This window comes from Ammospiza caudacuta, chromosome 10 (assembly GCF_027887145.1).
Source record: "Ammospiza caudacuta isolate bAmmCau1 chromosome 10, bAmmCau1.pri, whole genome shotgun sequence".
NCBI classification, from domain to species: domain Eukaryota; kingdom Metazoa; phylum Chordata; class Aves; order Passeriformes; family Passerellidae; genus Ammospiza; species Ammospiza caudacuta.
Genome location: NC_080602.1, coordinates 27070089 through 27089075, shown reverse-complemented (window position 1 = coordinate 27089075; position 18987 = coordinate 27070089). Strand labels below are relative to the sequence as shown.

General features: G+C 61.8%; 2 protein-coding genes across 3 annotated transcripts in view; both read right to left on the bottom strand.

Moving 5' to 3' along the window:
- Nucleotides 1-2841: 2841 nt before the first annotated feature.
- SKOR1 (SKI family transcriptional corepressor 1) lies at nt 2842-6879 on the bottom strand. Its single transcript, XM_058811647.1, has 8 exons — nt 4882-6879; nt 4711-4807; nt 4317-4424; nt 4167-4238; nt 3900-3974; nt 3749-3823; nt 3134-3199; nt 2842-3061 (listed from the first exon to the last, which is right to left on the bottom strand). The coding sequence occupies exons 1-8, from the start codon at nt 6862-6864 to the stop codon at nt 2964-2966; spliced, it is 2574 nt and encodes an 857-aa protein (XP_058667630.1). The 5' UTR covers nt 6865-6879; the 3' UTR covers nt 2842-2963.
- A 7434-nt stretch (nt 6880-14313) lies between these two features.
- MAP2K5 (mitogen-activated protein kinase kinase 5) overlaps nt 14314-18987 on the bottom strand; it is a 119967-nt gene continuing 115293 nt past the window's right edge. For both annotated transcript variants that reach the window (XM_058811212.1, XM_058811213.1), the window contains one exon: nt 14314-15468. In XM_058811212.1, coding sequence (XP_058667195.1) covers nt 15367-15468 — 102 coding nt within the window. In that variant the 3' untranslated portion in view covers nt 14314-15366. The remainder of the gene's footprint in view (nt 15469-18987) is intronic.

Here is an 18987-nt window from a genome sequence, read left to right as displayed (position 1 = left end):
CCGGGCTGTGATGGCCCGGGGCACAAAGTCCCGCTGGCCCCGGGGGCAGCGCCGTCCCTCGGGATCGATGCTGTCCCCGATCTGCCACCCCGGTGGGGCCGCAGCGAGCGGGGGGCAGCGCTGGGACATCCCCGGGCGCGGGGACTGGCACCTGGGGAGGGCGGATGTCGCGTCCTGCCCGGGCTGGCCCCAGCCTGTGCCTGCCCAGGGGCAGCCCGGGCACAAAGCTCCGCTCGCTCCCGGCTCCGGAGGGGAGCGCTGGGCTGAGCCGCCACCTCCTGGCGCCTTCCAGGAATCGGGAATTGGGGCGGGAAGGAGCTCAGAGCCCGTCGAGCGCCACCCTTGCCATGGCAGGGACACCCGCCACCATCCCAGGGGGCTCCAGCCTGCCTTGGGCACTGCCAGGGATCCAGGGGCAGCCACAGCAGCTCTGGGAATTCCAGCCCAGCCCTCCCCACCCTCACAGAGAATTCCACCCCAAAATCCCATCTAAAACTCATCCACACGGGGAACAGCAGAGGTTTGGGACACGCTCGGTGCCCAGCGGCCCATTCCCATCCATTCCCACCCCCTGCCCAAAGCTGGCCCTTGGCATCGCTGCTGGAGACGCTCCCGAGGGCATCCCCAGCCCCGGGAATCGCCTCCGGCCGGGAAAAGCGCCCGGAATTCAACCCCAGCACCCGCGATGGCTCCGAGCGCTTCCCAAGGGGGGAAATCCCTGCTGGGGTTGTCCCGGGGGTTGTCCCGGGGGTCTCCGGTGCCCGCACCCCCAGGTGGGGCTGCCCCGCACAGGGCAGTGCCGGCCCGGCAGCCGGAGCCCATCTGTCCCCGATCTGTCCCCGGGAGCCCCCGGCACGGACAGGGCAGCGGCAGATGGGGCCGGGCCGGGCCGGGCTGAGCCGCTCCCGGGGCCGCTCCGCCACCCGCCCGAAAGAGCGGCTCCATCCGCTGCGGCCGCAGAACCTTCTGCTTCCCCCATTCCCCACACACAGGCGCCTTCCTGCTTTAATTATTTAAAAATCCCGACTCTGGCTGTTTATTTTCGGGAGCTGTTACCACATTCAACTATTTTGAGACTAAACAACAGCGACAAAAAAAACCCCACCAACTATAAAAAAATTGAAGCCTTTCCCTCATTCTGCCCGTGAAGTTTAATTCACTCTAATTATTTCATATTACTTAGACTGTAATAGTTTCATAATTTCTAGTATATTAAGCACTTAATACGTTGTGTCATTTCAAGCCGCATATTAAATTCTGCAAAGCACATTTTAATGAGCACTAAGTAGTGGGGCAATATTAATACAACCTAATGGCTCATTTCTGCGCCTGTGTTGGGAGGCACCGCTGGGGCAGGTGGGCTGAGCGGGGCCTGGGTGAAATTATGGGCTGGAGAGGCACCCAGGGCACCTCCTCTGTGGGGTCACCCGGTGCCACTCCTGTCAGGTGGCACCAACGACCCTGAGAGGCACAAAATGAGAGGGAAAGGTTCTGCTGCTACTCTACAAACTCCAAAATGTCCGAATGTTTCATTCCCTCCAGTGAGGGCCTCTCAGCTCAACTCAGATCCCAAATTCACCTCCCTGGGTCCCCTCCGTGTCCTGCCCAGTGATCCCCCCTGCACTCACCTGGGGGTGCCACCAGCCCCGCTGCTCTGCTCAGGGGTTCCTGTCACACTCGGGGTGTCCTGTGCAGGGGGGCTGTGACCAAAGGAAGAATCCAAGAATCCCAGAATGGCTGGGAAGAGACCTTAAAGGTCATCTCGTTGCAGCCCCTGCCATGAGCAGGGACCCTCCCTCTGTCCCAGGCTGCTCCAAGCCCCGTCCAACCCGGCCCTGGGCACCCCAGGGATGGGGCAGAGGAGCCTTGAGAACGTTCTCTGAGACCCAAACAGACAGAAACCGAAACCCCCCACTTAGGGCTCCGCCCCAGGGGTTTTTAGCCTTCATCCCACCCGATGAAGAGCCTCCTCCCCTCAGGGTGGGTGGGCGATGCTGCCCCGCTCAGCTGATCCCGAGCTCGGCATCAGGGCCGGAATTGAGGAGCTGCAGTTCCGGCTGCACCCACGCGGTGGCGCCCCAGGCCGCGGAACGGCCTAATGAGCCCCGCGCTAATTAACAGCGGCTCCTTCTCCGCCGGGCTTCCGGGGCCGGCCGGACCCCGCCATGGCAGCCCCGGTCCCGATCCGCTGCCGGTCCCGATCCGCGGGGTGCTCCGGGCCCGCATCCCTTCCCGGTGCCGGTCCTGCGGTGCTCCCCGCGTCCCCTCCGAGCCCCGGAGCTCCCCAGGGGCCGCCTCTCCCCATCCCGGCCCCGCAGCGCTGCCCCGTTATTTCTGGGCTAAAACCCGGCTATTTCGGGCCAATAGGTGTGCGCGCACCTCCGCGCCCGCGCTCCGAGCTCATTAATGCGGTACCTTCATGTGTGAAACGAGCATATAAATGGGCATTAATGAGCTCCGGCTGCGCGGGGAGCCCGGGGCACCCCCGGCCCGGCCCCGGGCCAGCCCCACGCACCAGGCGGCTTCTCCAAGTGTGTTTTTATTAAAGAACCAAAGTCACGTACAGAGGGGGCTGTCCCCAGAGCGGGCGAGCGTTGTTGTGCCTCGGGAGTCGCGGGCCGCCCGTTAAAGTGCCGTTACATCCAGAATTTACAGGGGTGGGGGGAAAGGAGGAGGGCGGGGGGAGATAAATATACATCATAAATAAATAAAAATCCGACAAATACTGTACCAAGAGAATCACAGTACATTTATATCCATTGCACATCGCCACTTTTGTTTCCAGTCTGGACGAGGGTGGAAGAAGCGGACACACGGGGAGGGAGGGGCGGGCGGAGCGGGGGCCGCCCCCGCCCTGGCGCAGTCCGAGCACAGCCGGGCTCTGTCCTCTATGTACAGGTGGCTCCTCGTGGGCATGGCTTGAGTGGGCTCTGCCCGCATGGCTTCGGCGTGGGGCCCGGCGCTCACTGGGGCAGCAGCGGCGGCTTGAAGGAGCAGTTCCCGCTGCAGTGCCGCGGGGTCAGCATCTTGCAGGAGAAGTGGTGCAGCGCGTCGTGAGCCTCTGCAAGGGACCCAGCCGTCACCCCCGGAGCCCCCCCCGGGCGGGGAGGGACCCCCGAGACCCCCCCGGTACCTTTCAACTTCTGCTGGATGGCGTAGCGCGCTTTCCGCTCCTGGTCCAGCTCGTTGCACAGCGTGTCTGCGATGGGGAGCGGCGCTGGCTGAGGGCTGAGCCCGCCCCGGGGCACCCAGGGCAGGGGGACGGGGGGACGGGGGCGCAGGGCCGGGCACGGCTCTCCCGGCTCGCCGGGTAAGGCGTTTCACGGCTCGGATTTTTAATTTAGCCCGAGTGGAAGCGATTGCGGGAGCGAAGGTTCGTTCGCTGCCGTGCGAACGATTCCTCGCAGCTCGGAATCGCGAGGGGAGTTGGAGGGCAGGAAAAGGTACAGAACGAAAGAAAGGAAAAACAAAACAAAACAAAAAAAACCCAAACAAAATCAACAAAAAACAGGAGAGAAAAAAAACCAAAACAAAACGAAACAAACCTCCAAACAAACAGAAAACAATCAACCAAAAAAAACCCCTAAAACATAAACTGAAAACCCCAAAACATAAAAAAAAAACCCTCCTGAAAACCCCTTACCCAAACAAACAAAAAAGCAGAAATAAATCAAATGAAATTAAATTTTTAAAAAATGAAAGAAAATAAATTAAAAAAAAAAAAAAGTACTAACGGGCTCGGCCTTACCTCGCACGATCTGCAGCTGCTGCACCATCTCCTCCCGGTACGCCAGCTCCCGCTTCATCTGGTCCTGGAAGTTATCTGTGGGGCCGGGGGTCAGCGCCGCGCCCCCTGCCCGGCCGGGGCGGGCCGTGGGCAGGGGATGGGGCACCGGTACCTTTCAGGCTCTGGAAGTCCCTCTCCAGCTTTTTCCTCAGCTCCATTTGCTCCAGGACCAGTTTTTGTAACTCATCTGTTTAAAAATACACGGCGGGGTTGAGGGGAGCCCGCACTTTTCCATCTGGAGGCGGCTCAGCGCGGCGCTAATCGCATTACGTTACATTAATCACAGGAGTTAATCACTCCTGCACAAAACACAAATACCCCGAGCCGCGGGCAGAGGCCGGGGGGCGCCGCGACCCCCGCCCCGAGCCCCGCTCCTCACCTCGGGCCAGGTTCTCGATGTCCTTCTCCACCAGCTGCGTCCCGGTGACATCCATGGCGAGCCCCTCCTCGCCTGCGGGGCCAGAGCGGCGTCAGCCCGGCCGGGGGACCCGCGGAGGGGCCGCGCATCGCCCCGCGGAGCGGTGCTTACCTCTGTCGGTATTTACAGGGCTGGCATGAGAGACATTCCTTTGGTCCTGATAGGATTTTCTGCTCTCCAAATCCTCCGCCGCGGAGTGATTGTCTTCTTTATCTTGCTCTTAAAGTTAATAAACCGATTTTCAACCGTAAGCAATGAAAGTATGGTCCTGATATATCCTTAATTACATAATTACGGACAAAGCCCTCGTTAAAACCTTCTTAGCGGGCATCCTAATCGCTTTGCCGTTGGAAAGTAGCTTGTGGGCAGGAGCTTGGCCCCGCCGGCCCATCCCCGCCGCACCGGCCCCGCTCCCCGCCCGGATCCCGTTTCTTTCGCTTTTCTCCCCAAAGCCCCAAACGAAAGCGGCCCCTGGGCGCCCCCCCCGGGGCCGAGCCCGCGTTACCCTTGGCCTCGGGGGCGCACAGGAAGGCGGCGGGGGCTCCCAGGGACGCTGCGGGCTTCAGCGGCTGCAGGAGCTCCCCCCTCTCGGCCGCGAACACCTGCAAGAGAGCGAGTGAGGAGCGGGCCCGGCCCCGGGGACCCCCGAGGGCAGATCCCCCCGCCGGCCCCGCACCTCGTAGGCGCCGCTGCTGCCGCTGCGCTCGGGGCTGCCGTCGGGGCCCGGGCCGCCCTCCTGCGCGCCCGCCTCGCCCGCCTTCTCCTCGGGCCCCTCGGCCCCGGCGGGCGGCGGCGGCTCCTCGGGCCCGGCCAGCAGCCGCGGCGGCGGCGGCTCCAGGCCCTCGGCGGGGCCCACGGCGGGCACGGCGGCGCCTTCCTCCTCCTCGTCCTCCGGGAAGCGGTTGGACTCCACGTCCACCTCGGGCTCCTCGGCCGTGTCGCCGCCGGGGGACAGCGAGCGGTAGCTGGAGCTGCCCTCGCTGAGGAAGTCCGGCGAGAGGTAACCGGGGCCGCGGGGCCCCGCGCCGCCGAACGCCTCGCGGGTGCCGTAGAGCTTGGCGATGCTCTCGGCGTCCTTCACCACCGGGCGGAAGGCGGACAGGTAGCTGCCCTTCCTGGGCAGCGGCAGCGGCGCCAGCAGCGCCTCGTCCCCGGAGCGCTCCTCCTCGCCCGCCGCCCGCGACAGGGCGCTGGGGCAGCGCTCGCCCTCGGCGCCCGCGCCCTCCTGCGGGGTGGCGCTGCTCCGGCCGCTGCCCGAGGGCTCCGAGCCCTCCAGCTCCCCGTGCCGCCCCGCCAGCCCCGCCGGCTCGGCCGCCGCCGCCGCCGCCGCTGCCGCCGCCGCCACCACCACGGCCGTGGCGGCCGCCTTGGCCGGGCTCTGCGCGGGGTAGGGCGGCACGGGCAGGCTGCCGGCGGCCGGCCAGAACACGGGGAACGAGGGGTACACGCCGGCGTCCTTGGCGGCGCCGGGCTGGTGCGGCGGCTGGGCCGGCTGGTGCGGGTGGGGGTGCGGAGGTCCCCAGAACATGCCGGGGGGCAGCGCGCCGCCCTTGCCCGCCTCGCCGCCCCCCGCGCCGCCCAGCGCCTCCTCCTGCTTCTTGGGGCACAGTCCGAACGCGGCGGCGGGGAAGCCGTAGGGGTGCGGGAAGAGCGGCGGCGGCAGCTTCTGCAGCATCCCGAAGCCCTTGCTGGGCACCGGGATCACCGGGTAGCTGCGCACCGCGCTCGCCCCGCCGTGCGCGCCCGCGGCCCCGCCGTGCGCCGCCGCCGCCGCCAGCCCCAGCGCGCCGCGCTCGCCCGCCGCCTCCTGCCCGCTGCACCGGAGGCTCTTGTGCGCCGGGGCCAGCTCGGGGCCGGCGGGCGGCGGCGGGTGCAGGGCGGCCTTGGCGGCGGGGGAGCCGGCCCCGGGCCCGCCGGCGGCCGCCCCTTGCAGGGAGAAGGTCCGCTTGCGGGTGCCGCCGTTGAACATGGCCTTGACATCCTCCCAGGCGTGCGACAGCTCCTCCGTGGCCGTCTTGTCGCTGAGCTTGAGGTGGCGGCGCCAGGAGTTGAAGTTGGCGGCGTCGGGCTGGGTGTACTTGGAGTCCGGGGTGCGGTGGGAGTGGAAGATGAACTTGTTGGGCGAGAAGTACATGCTGCAGTAGCTGCACTTGATGCACTTGGCGCGGGAGCTGTTGTAGCGCGCCGGGATGAAGCTGCCCCGGGAGCCCCAGGCGCACTCGTGCACCACGTCGAAGGCGAAGTTCTCGGGCAGCTTGGGCGGCTTGTGCTCGCCCAGGAAGGACTTGCAGAGCCGCTCCGCCTCCCGCTTGGTGATCATGCCGCAGCGGCGGGAGGAGATGGGCATGGCCCCGGCCCGCCGCAGGATCTCCAGCTGCACCGGCGTGCACTGCACGCAGGTGATGCCCAGGGCCACGCGCCGGTTGTGGATCTCATTGTAGCTGTAGTTCTTGAGCAGCGTGTTGGAGATCTGCGCCAGGCACAGCCGCTCCTGCCCGTCGATGACCAGGGACACGATGGGCACGCCGTACAGGGAGGTCTCACCCACTTGGTTGGGCTTGAGGGTATTGGAGCCCTGGTACGGCTGCAGCTCTTGCTTTGAATTTGGGGAGGAGCTTGCATCTCTCCCATTTCCCATCTGACTGGCGATCGCCTCCATTCCCCCCCAAAACGCCCCTGCAAAACGAAATCGGGGAAAGGCGCGGGTTAGAGGCGCTCCCGGGGCCCCGCCGCCGCTCCCGGGGCCCCGAGCTCCGCCCGATCCCCGCCGCGCGGCCCGGCCGCTGTTTGCTCTGCGCTGCCGGCCCCGACCCGGAGCCCCTCGGGCGCTGCCGCAGGACCCTCCCGGGCCGGCGGGGTCCGGCGAGGCCGGAGCGCATCTCCCGCCCGCGCCCGCCGGTACCGAGCGCCGCCGCATCCGGGCGCGGCCCCGCGGCTGAGCGGCCCCGGGAGCCCGGGGCAAGGGCACCCCGGGGGGGTCATCACCTCCGCCTCCTCCCGCGCCGAGTTCCCGGGAGGTGCCGCGTCCCTTCCCTTTGTGCCGGCTCGCCGGGCCGTGCCGTGCCGTGCCGGTTCGCGGCGGGCTCCGGGCGGGCTCCAACGAAAGGCGCCGGAGGATGCGGCCGGCGCGTCCCGGGGGCCCGAGCCCCGGCCGGAGCGGGCGGGCCCAAACTTGGCGCTCGGTGTCCGCGGGCGGAGCGGGGCGGCGGGCGCGGTGGCCCGGAGCCCCTTTGTGGTGTCCCCGGCAGGCGATTAGGCGCGGGCGGATTAGGGGCCGGGGCGGGCAGCGCCCGCCGCACGTAGCAGAAGGGCAGCAGCGAGCCAGGCAAATTGGCTTAGCGGGAAGGGCTCCCGGTGCTTAAGCCGCTTCCGTGGTAATTACACAAAATAACGGGGAGCGAGTCCCGAAAACGCGCCCCGCTTTGCGCCCCCCCCCATCCCCGCGCCCACCCCTCCATCCGCCTCCCGCCCGCACTCACCGCGCCGCGGAGCCCGGCTGGACGTGCAGGCTCTGCTCGGGACTAGGGGCCACAGCCCGGGGCCGGGGCCGCCATCGGCCGGGGGGGCCCGTCCGCAGCGCGCCCGTTCCCGGGGCAGCCGGAGCTGCGGGGCGGGCGGGCAGCGGGCGCGCCCTTCACCGACGCCTCGGGGCCGCCGCCCGCCCCGCCGCCGCCGCGTCCGCCCGGGCGAGATGCAACAAGAGCGAGTGACCAGCCGCGCCACCGAGGGAGGATCCGGATCCGTACTTGGAGACGCTGCACATTGATCCGGTGACAGCTAAAATAACGGGAAGACACACCCACTTAGCACCAGCATATTTACATTAACGGCCTCCGGGACCCCGCCGCCGTCAATCACCGATGCGCTCCAGTCAATCACGGCGCGGCTTTAAGGCACGGCGGAACGGGGAGGGAGCGGGAGGGGGGGAGGGCGTGGGGGGCCGCCACCGAGCGGGGACCCGCCCGGGCAGCCCGAGGTAAGAGCGGGGATCGGCCCCGCGCCGCACCTGCGCGGGCTCCGCGTCCCCGTGTCCCCCCCGCGCCCGCCTCCCGCCGTGCCGCCAGCCCGGGGGCAGCGATGCTCGTTGAAAGTTTGCGCGGGGAGCGGGCGGTAACGAAAAGAGGAGCCCGGGGAGAGCGGCGGAGGGACCCCATCGAAATCGGGGATGCGCTGCTGCCGCGCATCCCTCTCGCAGCCGGGATGCGCGCTCCGGTGCGGGGCGCGGGTGCGGGAGCGGTACCGGGGACGAGGGGGGGACATCGGGCGGCAGGCAACGAAATCGCCGGGAGGAGGGGGCAGAGAGGGGCGAGCTCGGGTTTTTCGTTCCCCACGGGGTCTCACGCCACGCCGGCAGGACCGGCCGATAGGACCGGCGGAGCGGCTTAGGGGACCCGGCGCTCCGGTGTCCGCCGGCCGTGCCGGTGTGGCGGGGGCCTCTCGCCGCATCCCTGCCCGGGTTGGGTTCCCGCATGCGGCGCTCGTCACGGCCACGTTAATTAAACTGTAATTAATCATCGCGTCCGGCCGCGATCGGCGCAATTACAGCGATCAAACAGAAGTTAATAACGGCGCGGATCGCCCCCAGCTATCACTTTTGTGTGTGCCCCCGCGCCTTTCTTCCCCGCCATCACCGGCGGCACCGGGAGGATGCGGCGGGGCCGGCGCGGAGCGGAACGCGGGCGCGGAGCCGCCCTTCTCCTGCGCGGAGAGCCGAGCCCCGGCCGCGCTCCCACGCGGGACAGCGGCCGCGGCTCCCCCCGGGACGCCCCGTCGGGGGGGACGCGGACCGGGCGCTGCCGGCCGGGCCTTGCGGCGCGGCCTTCCCGCAATGATCGCAACCCGAGCCGGTAATTATTCCGCGCCTTTTAATTATTTATCCTCGCCAGCCCCCCCTCCTGCAGCCATACGGAGGCAGGAGCGCGGTGAGACGCTCCCGCGCCGGTCGAACCCCGCTCGGCGCCGCGTTTGGGGCGATCCCGCCGCGCTCGGCACCCGCGGGGCCGCGCCGGGCCGCGAGGCACCGGGAGCGGGCGGCGGCGCGGACCGAGCCGGTACCGCCGGGACCGGGGGGCGGAGAGAGCGGGGGGCGCTCCGGGAGGACGCGGCTCTGCCCCCGTTCCCTCCGCCGTGCCCTTGCCCGGGCCGTGCCTCTGCCCGGTGCCCGCGGAGCTCGCCCGGAGCGGCGGAGGCGGCCCCGGCTCGCCCCGACGGCGGCGCGGATCCCCGGGGAGGGGAGCGGCCCCGGGCCCGACCCCGGCCCCGCCGCCCCGGCCGCGCTCCCCGCTCCTCGCGACCGCCGTATCTTTTAACAGTTGAATTGACTGCAGTTTTTGTCAGTTAATTAGGTTTAATTTACATAATTAGTACAGTATAAAGAGTATTGGGGATAATCAGGAGGTACGTCTCGCTTACTGTGTAAACACGGATTCGGAATTAAAAATCAGATGTAATTAAGGCGTGTGCGCGCGGCTTTTAATTGTAATGAATTTCTAATTAACGCTCAACGATCGCCGCACGCGGGAGCCGGGACGTTTGCGGGCTCCGCCGTCCCCCAAACCGGGGACCCCCCCCGGGACACCCCCGGGGCCGGGGGGCGCGGAGGGGCCGCGGCCGGCGGGGAGGGCGCAGCCCCGACGGGACCCCCCGTCCTTCCCCGCTCCCCGGGCCGGTGCCGCCCGCAGCCGAAGCCGGAGGATAATTTAGGTTAAAACTTAGGGAGCCGTGTCACGGGTGTATAAATAAATAATCACGCGTGGCGGGCGCGGAAGGCCCCGCGCTCCTGGAGGGCTGAGCCGAGATTGCCACATAAATCACGGCGGTCTAATTCAGTGGAAGTTTAATAAACGCCTCCTATTGGAAATGAATGTTCCCCATTTAACAGTTGTATCAGCACCATATAAAACCATGACCCCAATAAATTTAATTTTAGAGGCCGATCAATCCGGGCTTCTCTCCATCGATCCGCGGCGGCTCTGCACCTCCGCAGCCTCTTCCGCGGCCCTTCCCGCCGAGGCGGGGGAAGGAGCGTTTCGATTAGACTCTTTATTAGGAAAAGATTGCTCCGAGAGGCCTGAAAATTAAACGGTGACATTTTAATTACTGGACATTGACAAAGGGAGCGGGCGGCGGCTCTCTGCAGGCCGGGCACACTCGGCCTGACCCGGCTGCTGAGACCCCGCGGGCCGGGGGGACCCGTGCGGGCTCCGGGGAGCCTGGGGCTCCCTCTGGCTGCGCCCCGGGATCCTTTCACAGGGCTGGGCACAGCTGACCCCCACCCCGCTGCATGCCCTCCGTGCATCCCCAGTCTGTGCACCCCCTTTTTCTATGGCCCCCTCCGTGCCCCCCGTGACACCCCACACACCCTCCATCCCCACAACACATCCCCGGCTGTCCCCAGTGCGCCCCAGGCCCAACCCACAGCTACTGTCCCCTTGTCCCCCTCACCTCTCTGTCCCCCCGAACCCTCCCTGCGCCTCGGAACCTCCCCGTTTTCCTGGGCCGGAGCGGCTGCGGGAGCGCGGGATCGATGGGCGCCGATTTATTGATCGGTGGAGCCGAGCACTGGGCAGGGATGGAGCAGGACGAGGCCCGGGCAGCGCTCCAGGCCGTGCCGTGCCGTGCCCGCTGCGGGATGGAGCCGCACTCACCTGCGCGGGCCTGGCCGCGGGAAGTTTTCCTCCTCCTGCTGCTTCTGCTGCTGCCCATAAAAGCCCCGGACATCCATTTGCCATTAAACACCTCCGGGCTCTCCGGCTCTCACAAACCTTGAACTTGCGCCGCGGGCCCGGCGCCGGAGCAGCCGCAGCCGGGAAGGCTCAATCCATAAATCCTGTCCTGGGCGAGCACGGTGCTTCATGGACAGAGCCTCTGCCGAAGGTAACGCAGCTCCGGCTGCAGCTTCCCGACGGGAAAGGCGCAGGATCACAGGCTCGCTGTGGCTGCTTTGAGTTAGGAGAGACCTTAAAGCTCCTCTCGTTCCAACCCCACCTCCATGGGCAGGGACACCTTCCTCTAGAGCAGCTTGCACAACCTTTTTTTTTTTATTCGGTGTGACCAAATACTGCAATAGGAGATTTTTAAATTTCTCTTTTTCCCCGTTAGGTTTTCCCAGTCCAGGCTGGGGAGCTGGGGGAGCAGGAGGAGGCCAGAAAGTTTAGAGGACACCCCCAAATTGTGGTGCCTGTGAGGCCCCCCAGGAATGCTGAGGATGAGTTACCCTAAAACCCCGGTCACAGCTCAGGACCTCACCATCATTCAGCGGCCCCAGCTCCTCCCTGGAGAGCCCCTGTGCCCCCCAGGCCTGGCTGTGCCCGCAGGGACATCGCTGCCACCCAGCCGCAGCATTTGGGGCTCGGGATGCTCCTTACCTGGCTCCCCGGGCAGAGGCACCACAAATACCCTGCCCTGGGGGCAGAGGGGGCACAGCTGGATCCTCTGAGGCTCCCGGGTAACTGGGGGCACCTGGGCTGTGTTTGTGCCCTGATGGGTCGGCCCGTGGCAGCTGGGCAAGGACGGCTCCCCAGGGGTGTCCCTGTGTTTGTCACATCCCAACGGGAGCGGGATGAAGAGCACGGAGATGTGTCCGAGAAGATGAGCAGCTCTGGAGCATCCTGGAGACGGGATTCGCCGCTCCTGTTCCCTGCCCGAAGGGGCTCTGTGTGTGTGCCCTGGCCCCGGAGCAGCCCCGCAGAGCGGAGCCGCCACCTGGGACAGCCCCTGCCCCTCCTGTCCCTCCTGTCCCCCCTGCCCAGCCCAGCTGCAGCTCCCGGGGTTCCCGGAGCAGCTCCCGTGGGATGTGGTGGCTCCGGGTTGTCCTGCCCGGATTGTCCCGGTGGCTCCGGATTGTCCTGCCCGGGCCAGCGCTGGGGCCACAGAGCCGAGCCAGGCCAGTGCCCGCGGCGGTGCCATCGCCCCCTCTGTCCCCGCCGAGCCGCTTCTCCCGCAGCTCTCGCTCTCCACCAGTGGATTTGGTTCCCTGCAGGAGTGTTTTTTTTCCCCAAAAAAAGCCCCAAATTCCCAGGTTTTGCCCGCACACTCCCGCGGTCCCACGGATGCCTCCAGGTGAGCTTTCCCTGCAGGACCGGCAGGCAGGAGAGCACCCACGGCCTCCCCAGCTCCAGCGCTCCCGCTGGTTTTCCTCTCGGGTACCCAGGGATCAAACGGAGCTCCCCAGAGCGGCTCCCGGCCGTGGCTCGGGTGTGAACGCCACCGCACTGCCGGCGTGGGGCCGAGGGACAGCGACAGGTAAAGGAGCCCCGGCAGCTCCGCCTCCCCCCCGGCTGTTCAGGCTGCTCTCCGGAAAACAAAGACGGGCGCTTTGCCTTGGGAATGCTGACAGCGGGCTGGATTTGGCCACGGGATACGAGAAACAAAATACTTTCTCATTCTGTGCTGATTTAAGGGCGATCTTCCACGGGCTCTTCTCACGGGAGCTTTGCCGGGCAGCGGGAAAGGGAAATGTGGAAAATATTGGAAGTTTTGGCACAGATGGGACACATTCCGTTTTTCCCACATCCACACTCCCATGGGAATCATCACCACTGAGGTTATAGGAGGGGAGACAGAGGTGACATCGGTGGGGAGCCCTCAATGAGCAGCTGGGGTGAGGAGTGGGACTGGGGGGTCACTGCAGCTGTGGCATCCTCTGCTGAACTCATTGCACACCCCTGATGCCATCCTCTGAGCAGGACTCAGCTGTAGGGTGTGATATTGCTGCATTTCCTGCAACATTTCCAGCAAGAAATGCCACAATTCAGACCCCAAAAAAATGCAGCAGGGAAGAGGAAAGAGGGCAAACCCATGCCTGGGCAGCCCCAGGTGTGGGTCAGCTCCTGCCTGTGGGGAGAGCAGCACTGCTGAGCCCCTTCCCAGCACCCAGCACTTCAGGAAAACCTCCCTGGAGCTTCATTCCCATCCCTGGACATTCTGGGAACAGGGGGATGTTACACCTGGGGCGTGTTTTGTGTCCTGGCCACCTCAGAGTCATGTTTGATTGTCCTGGGGCAGGATTTGCTCAGCCCCAAAGCAGCCCGGGAGGATCCCTTGGGGCAGGTTTGGGGGTTCCTGCACTGTGGGGTGCCCCATGCCAGGCTCACCTGCATCCCACAGGGCACAGACACGGACTGGGATGTTCCTGGAGCAGGTAGAGGAGCCTGGGCCGGGTCCAGGATGGGGGTGAGCTCAATCCTGGCCACATTCCCTGCATTCCCCCTCAGCTGTGCCCTCGGTGCTGATGGGTGGTGCAGGAATTGGGGTCCATTCCCAGGTCTCAGCTGGGAATGCCAGCAAGGCTGAGAGGAGCTGCTCAATCCCAAACTTCCCTCCTCCGCCCTCTCACCCAGCCCCATTCCCCAGATTCTGCCGGGATGGGGCAGATGAGCAGATCCCTGGCTGCAATGAATCCCAGGATTTGGGAGAGGGAAGGGATGGAGCCCCAAATTCCCCTGGACTCATCCCACTGACGAACCACATGAATTATAATTCTGGCCCTGCTTTAACCAGGAGGTTTTTTCCAGCTCCATCCCACACGGATTTTCAGGGCGAGTCCTCCCCTCCCAACCTCTCCGGCAGGAAAATTAGCAAGAAAAGCCCTGGGATTGCTGCGTTTTAAACCAGATCCGAGAGAGAGGGAGAGAGAGCCCTTTTATACAGGGAAAGCTGCTGGAACTGTTAGGGATAAATAAATGGCAGCGCTGCCATGCCCTGCCTGGCTCACAGGGAGGGAATTTGTCTCACTTTAGCAAAAGGACCTGGAGGAACGGGGGCTGCTGCCTCATTCATTGCCTGTTATCTGCCAGCGAGGTTGTGACATCAGAGCAATTAAGACAAACTTTAGTCTGTAAGTTCATGCCTGCAACCTCTACACTTCAAAAGAAGACAAACGATCCCTCCAAGGAAGGAAAGCAAGTCTTTTCCAGGCTGCTTCCAGAATAACATTTAGGATTTGCAGTGGTTCGGGAGGAATAATTCACTGAACTGTGGGGGGGGGGGGGGTTGAAGCTGCTGGTAGAAAATAAACCACCTGAGTCTTTTTTTATTTTTTAGCAAAAGTTTATTTCTAATGAAAAGACAAGCAAACAAACCTCAACCTCCTCCCACCCAACTCACTCACCCCAAACCTGCCTCTCACATCCATGGTTTATTTTTTTTCCTTTTATTAAGCATTTTTACACAAGGAATGATTCAACCTGTGTTGGTCTGTTGTGGAAATGTTCCCCAGGAATTGCAGGAGCCAGGAACACCCAGCAGAGACATTGCAGCCATTCCTTTTTCCTGCAACACCAAACCTGGAGCCTGTGCTTGGCCTGGTTGAACCCACAGCTGTGCCAGGGCCTGCCCACCCTCCCAGGGAAGGATTATTCCCAACATCCCATCCATCCCCGCCCTCTGGCAGTGGGAGCCATTCCCTGTGTCCTGTCCCTCCATCCCCGTCCCCAGTCCCTCTCCAGCTCTCCTGGAGCCCCTTCAGGCCCTGCAAGGACTCTGAGGATTCCTGGATCCTTCCCTTCTCCAGGGGAACATTCCCAGCTCTCCCAGCCTGGCTCCAGAGCAGAGCCCTGTCCTCTTTCCCCCTTTTCCACCTCAGCAAACCCTCTCTGGCTCAGGGATCAGCCTGACCATGGGTGCTCCTCGTGTCCCAGCAGCTGACAATGGGAGCAGAGAGGGCATTCCCAGTCACTCACTGGTGTGATGCTGACCCTCCTGGCACCCCTCACCTCCTCACAGGGTGGGCAAGCCCAGATATTTCTCTTTATTGTCTGTTTGCTTTTGTTTTACACTTAAACCCAGTATTGAGTGGCTGCCTGCACTCAGAGACAGCCACCAACTCATCAGGAAATCCTCTGGACACTTGGAAAGGAGCAACAGTTAAAAAATACTCTGGAGTCAGGAAACAGAACATTCAGTAACCCAAAAATAGAGATATAAAATACTTGCTTTAAGGCTGTGTACAGTATAACTGAAGATAAACCTGGAAATTGCTCAGCAACAAAAGAAACAATTAAGAAAATTCCTTAACGTGGCGGTGAGGAAAAGGCAGCCAGCAAACACCCCGATGTTGTCGATGCTTCTAGGAAACAGCTGGAGTAAAACAGGACCTGGATAAGCCGAGAGTGCCAAGGTGGAGATCCTGGCGCGGGGAGAGCCCCGGGTGCTGCAGGGCTCACTGGGGTCCCTGGGCTCGGCGCTCCTCCAGCATCCTGCACACCCACATGGACACCACCTCGGCATTGCCGTCGTTGTACTGCACCACGAACGGGTGGCCCTGCAGGGGACAGCCAGGGTCAGCAGGACAGACACGCAGAGCCCTTCTGCAGCACAAACAGCCCGTGGTGACAGCCACAGCAGGGCCATGAAGCACTGCCTCAGAGCAGTGCATTTCCCTGCAGCCTGTTCCGAGCCCAGACTCCTTGGAAATGCTCTTTTTGTTTTTGTTATTCCATTTGCTCCTTGTGTTCTGAGCCAGCCCCTTTCCAGGACAGCTGAGCAGTTGCTGAATGGTGTTTGGGTGAAATGATATTCCAAAAAAACCTCATTAATCTGCTCCTCTGCTTGTAAATGTGTGCAATATCCTAAAATTCCTCTCTTTAACAACCAACCGTGCATCCTTCATGTGCACTGACCTTCCAGAGCCTAAAGGGGATCCAGGAGAGCTGGACAGGGACTCTGGACAAGGCAGGAGTGACATGATGAGGTCTTCTGCCCAGCACTTGGGGTGGTTTTGGGTGGAAAAGTGCAGGAATAAGAGAAATGCCTTTAACACAGCCTAGAAGCAGCTGTTTCACCTCCTCAACAGAACAGCCAAGGACACCAGAGAGAAGCAGCAGAGAACAGTCAGGAGGCACAGACAGGGCAGGGAAGATGCTCTGGGGCAATCAAACCCAAATATTCCAGCCAGTCCTTTCCCCTTTAGGATGGAGAAGCAGCAGAGAACAGTCAGGAGGCACAGACAGGGCAGAGCAGATGCTCTGGGGCAATCAAACGCAAATATTCCAGCCAGTCCCTTCCCCTTTAGGATGGAGAGACCCTGCAGCCAGAGCCCACTCACCCCCAGCATATCCCTGCATTCAGGCTGCTCCAAATGAAATTTCAGCTCTGAAACCTCAGCTGTCAGGTTTTTAAATATTCAGCCTTAAAAATACCTGGAACTCAGCACAGCCAGCAGGAGAGAGGTAGAAAATCCAGCACCAAAGTGGTTTTTCTTACTGGTCTGGTACTGGTGTGCTGTGCCCTGGCTCAGTGGGATGCACTGGGAATCCTGCAGGGAATGGGAAGTGGCTGCTGCAGAGCCTGGAGCTGGAAAGGTCAGGCAGGACAGGGCCAGGGCTGGCCCCCAGTGAGTGTCAGGCAGCCTAATTTTGTGTGTCAAGCCTGAAAATGAGATAAACAATGACAAACCAGGCTTTTTAAATGAACTTGTCTCTTCTGGTTCTCTTGATAAAGGGTACATTTCTCGAGTTGCAGTGTCCCCCCAGACAGGTTTAACTCTTTCACAGGGCAGCTCCTGGCAGAGGAGGAGGTGAAGGATTTAAATACCTGACAGGAAATTAAAAGGGCAGTGCCCCCCTGAACACAGAGCCCTGGTAATTCCAACTCAGTGCTCACCAACCATCCATCATTTAGCTCAGTCAATTAAATCCCCATTATTCAAGGGTAAAAGTTCTATCATTTTATCTACCCCTAAAATTCAGCAATTTGCTTTCACGGCTGTCTCCTCTGACCTATAAAAAAAATCTTTGTTTCTGTTAATAACCCACCCTGAGCTTATTGCCTCATGGCATCCTGGGCAGGGCTGCAGGTCCAGGGGCCTTTTCCAGCTCCAAGTGCCCACCTGGAGAGTGCAGCTCTGCTCCAGGTGGATGAAATTCCCTCTGGGACACAAAATCATCACCCACAACCCCAAATCCCTACACCTCTTCAGTCTAAAGCACAGGGAACAACTTCCACTGCCCCTCACACACAAATCCAGGGAAGAGCTTCAGGAGAGCCTCTCCCATAAACAGGATCCTCTGGCCATAAAATGTGTTTGGAGAGCACCAGGGAGCCTCAGAGCAATGCCAAAGGACAGGCAGACCATCAACAATGCCCCTCGTGCAATGCCTGGGATTTCAGGCTCAAAAGGAGTCAGTGTTTATGTCAGACTGCTCTAAAGGTCCATGGAACAGGCAGCTACCAGCCTGCAATGGTGACAAAGGACATTCCCAGGGTGAAATGCCAGTCAGCCACAGATTTCCCTGGAAATCACCAGAAATGAGAGATTTTCCTCCCCAGGGTGGTGCTCCCTGGGGCACAGAGCATGGCAGGAACCTGAATCCCAAATGGTGGGAGAACATGAGATCTAACCCACTCCAGCACCTCCTTATATTTTTTTCCCTCTGGCACAGTGAGAGGCTGACTGGGGAGGGCAGCCAATTAAAAATGATAATAAAGTTCCTCACGCTTATGCAAGGAAGGTTGGGAAATGAGTGGCACTGCACTGGTTGCAGTGGTGCCACCCTTTTAACATTCCTTTTTCCAGGAACTCTCCCAGCCTGAACTCCATTTATCACCAAGCAGCACAGACAAACCATGCCTTCCATTTAAAAAATTCTGAACTCAAGACCACAAAAAAACCACAATAAAAAAGATCCCAACTGTTGCAGCCACAGCCTATGAAGACAATGGCCGTGCCCTCAGACAGCATTTCAAATACAGTTTATTAGTGTGTGATATGAAAAGGGTATTTTTATTGCATGATATAATGCAATGGGACCTTGGGCGCTCTGCAGAAGGACCTTGCACTCAGAAGTGTAATGAACCCATAGTCCAAAAAACATTATACTGTACATTAACCTATCATTAATGGCACATTAGGGCTGGGGGCACTGCACGCTCGCTGGGCAGGGCTCCATCAGGACAGTGTGCAGGAAAGCACAGCCTTCCCAGGCTTAAAACAAATAGAGAAAATAAATATTACTGCTGGCTGCAGGCTGCTCTGAGGGAAGCTCACTCGCTGCTTAACTTGCAGTTTTTTAAGGGGGGATGAGGAAGATGCAGCAGTTTACTGGGTGCCGTTGGCATGCCCTGAATGCATCAGATGCACATTTTCCTGCATAAAACACAGCACAAGTGGAAACTGAAAGCCTGCTCCCCTTCCCTGCCATTCCTTAATTCCTCCCTGGCACTAAGAGCTGGGAATGGGAAGAGCATCCTCTGACCCAGCTCTCTGTTGGACACCTGGGATCTGTTTTGCCCCTGCACCCATTTCACCTGAGCAGAATTCCAGCCCCTGAGCAGAATTCCAGCCCTAACTCCATGTGAAACACGAGCAAACCACCAAACCCCTGCTGCTCCTGCTGCAGGTGGGATGTTCCAGGCCTTCCCCCACTCCAGGTGCTCTGTTCAAATGTTAAACCAGGAAAGCCTGCCTGGCAGCTCATCCCTCCAACTCCAAAAAGTCCCAACTTGGCTGTCCAGCAGCACATCCCAGTTGGTTCTCCCATTGCTCCTGAGGTGCCTGTGCTGTGCACAGCTCTTGTATGAACTCAGGGCATGGATTCGAGGGGAAATCCTGCCCATCCTCATGTTTAATGGAGTGGAAGTCCCACCTCCAACAGGACAAACACAAAGCTCAGCTCTGGAGCTGCACCAGCTTCCCAGGACTCCTGGAAACACCAAGCGCTGAGCAATGCAAACAGCATCCCAGAATTCCTGGAAACACCAAGTGCTGAGTAACCCAAACCACCCCAAACTGACCCCAGGTCCCCCTGCAGTGCCCTCAGCACGTGTCAGGATTTCATCACTC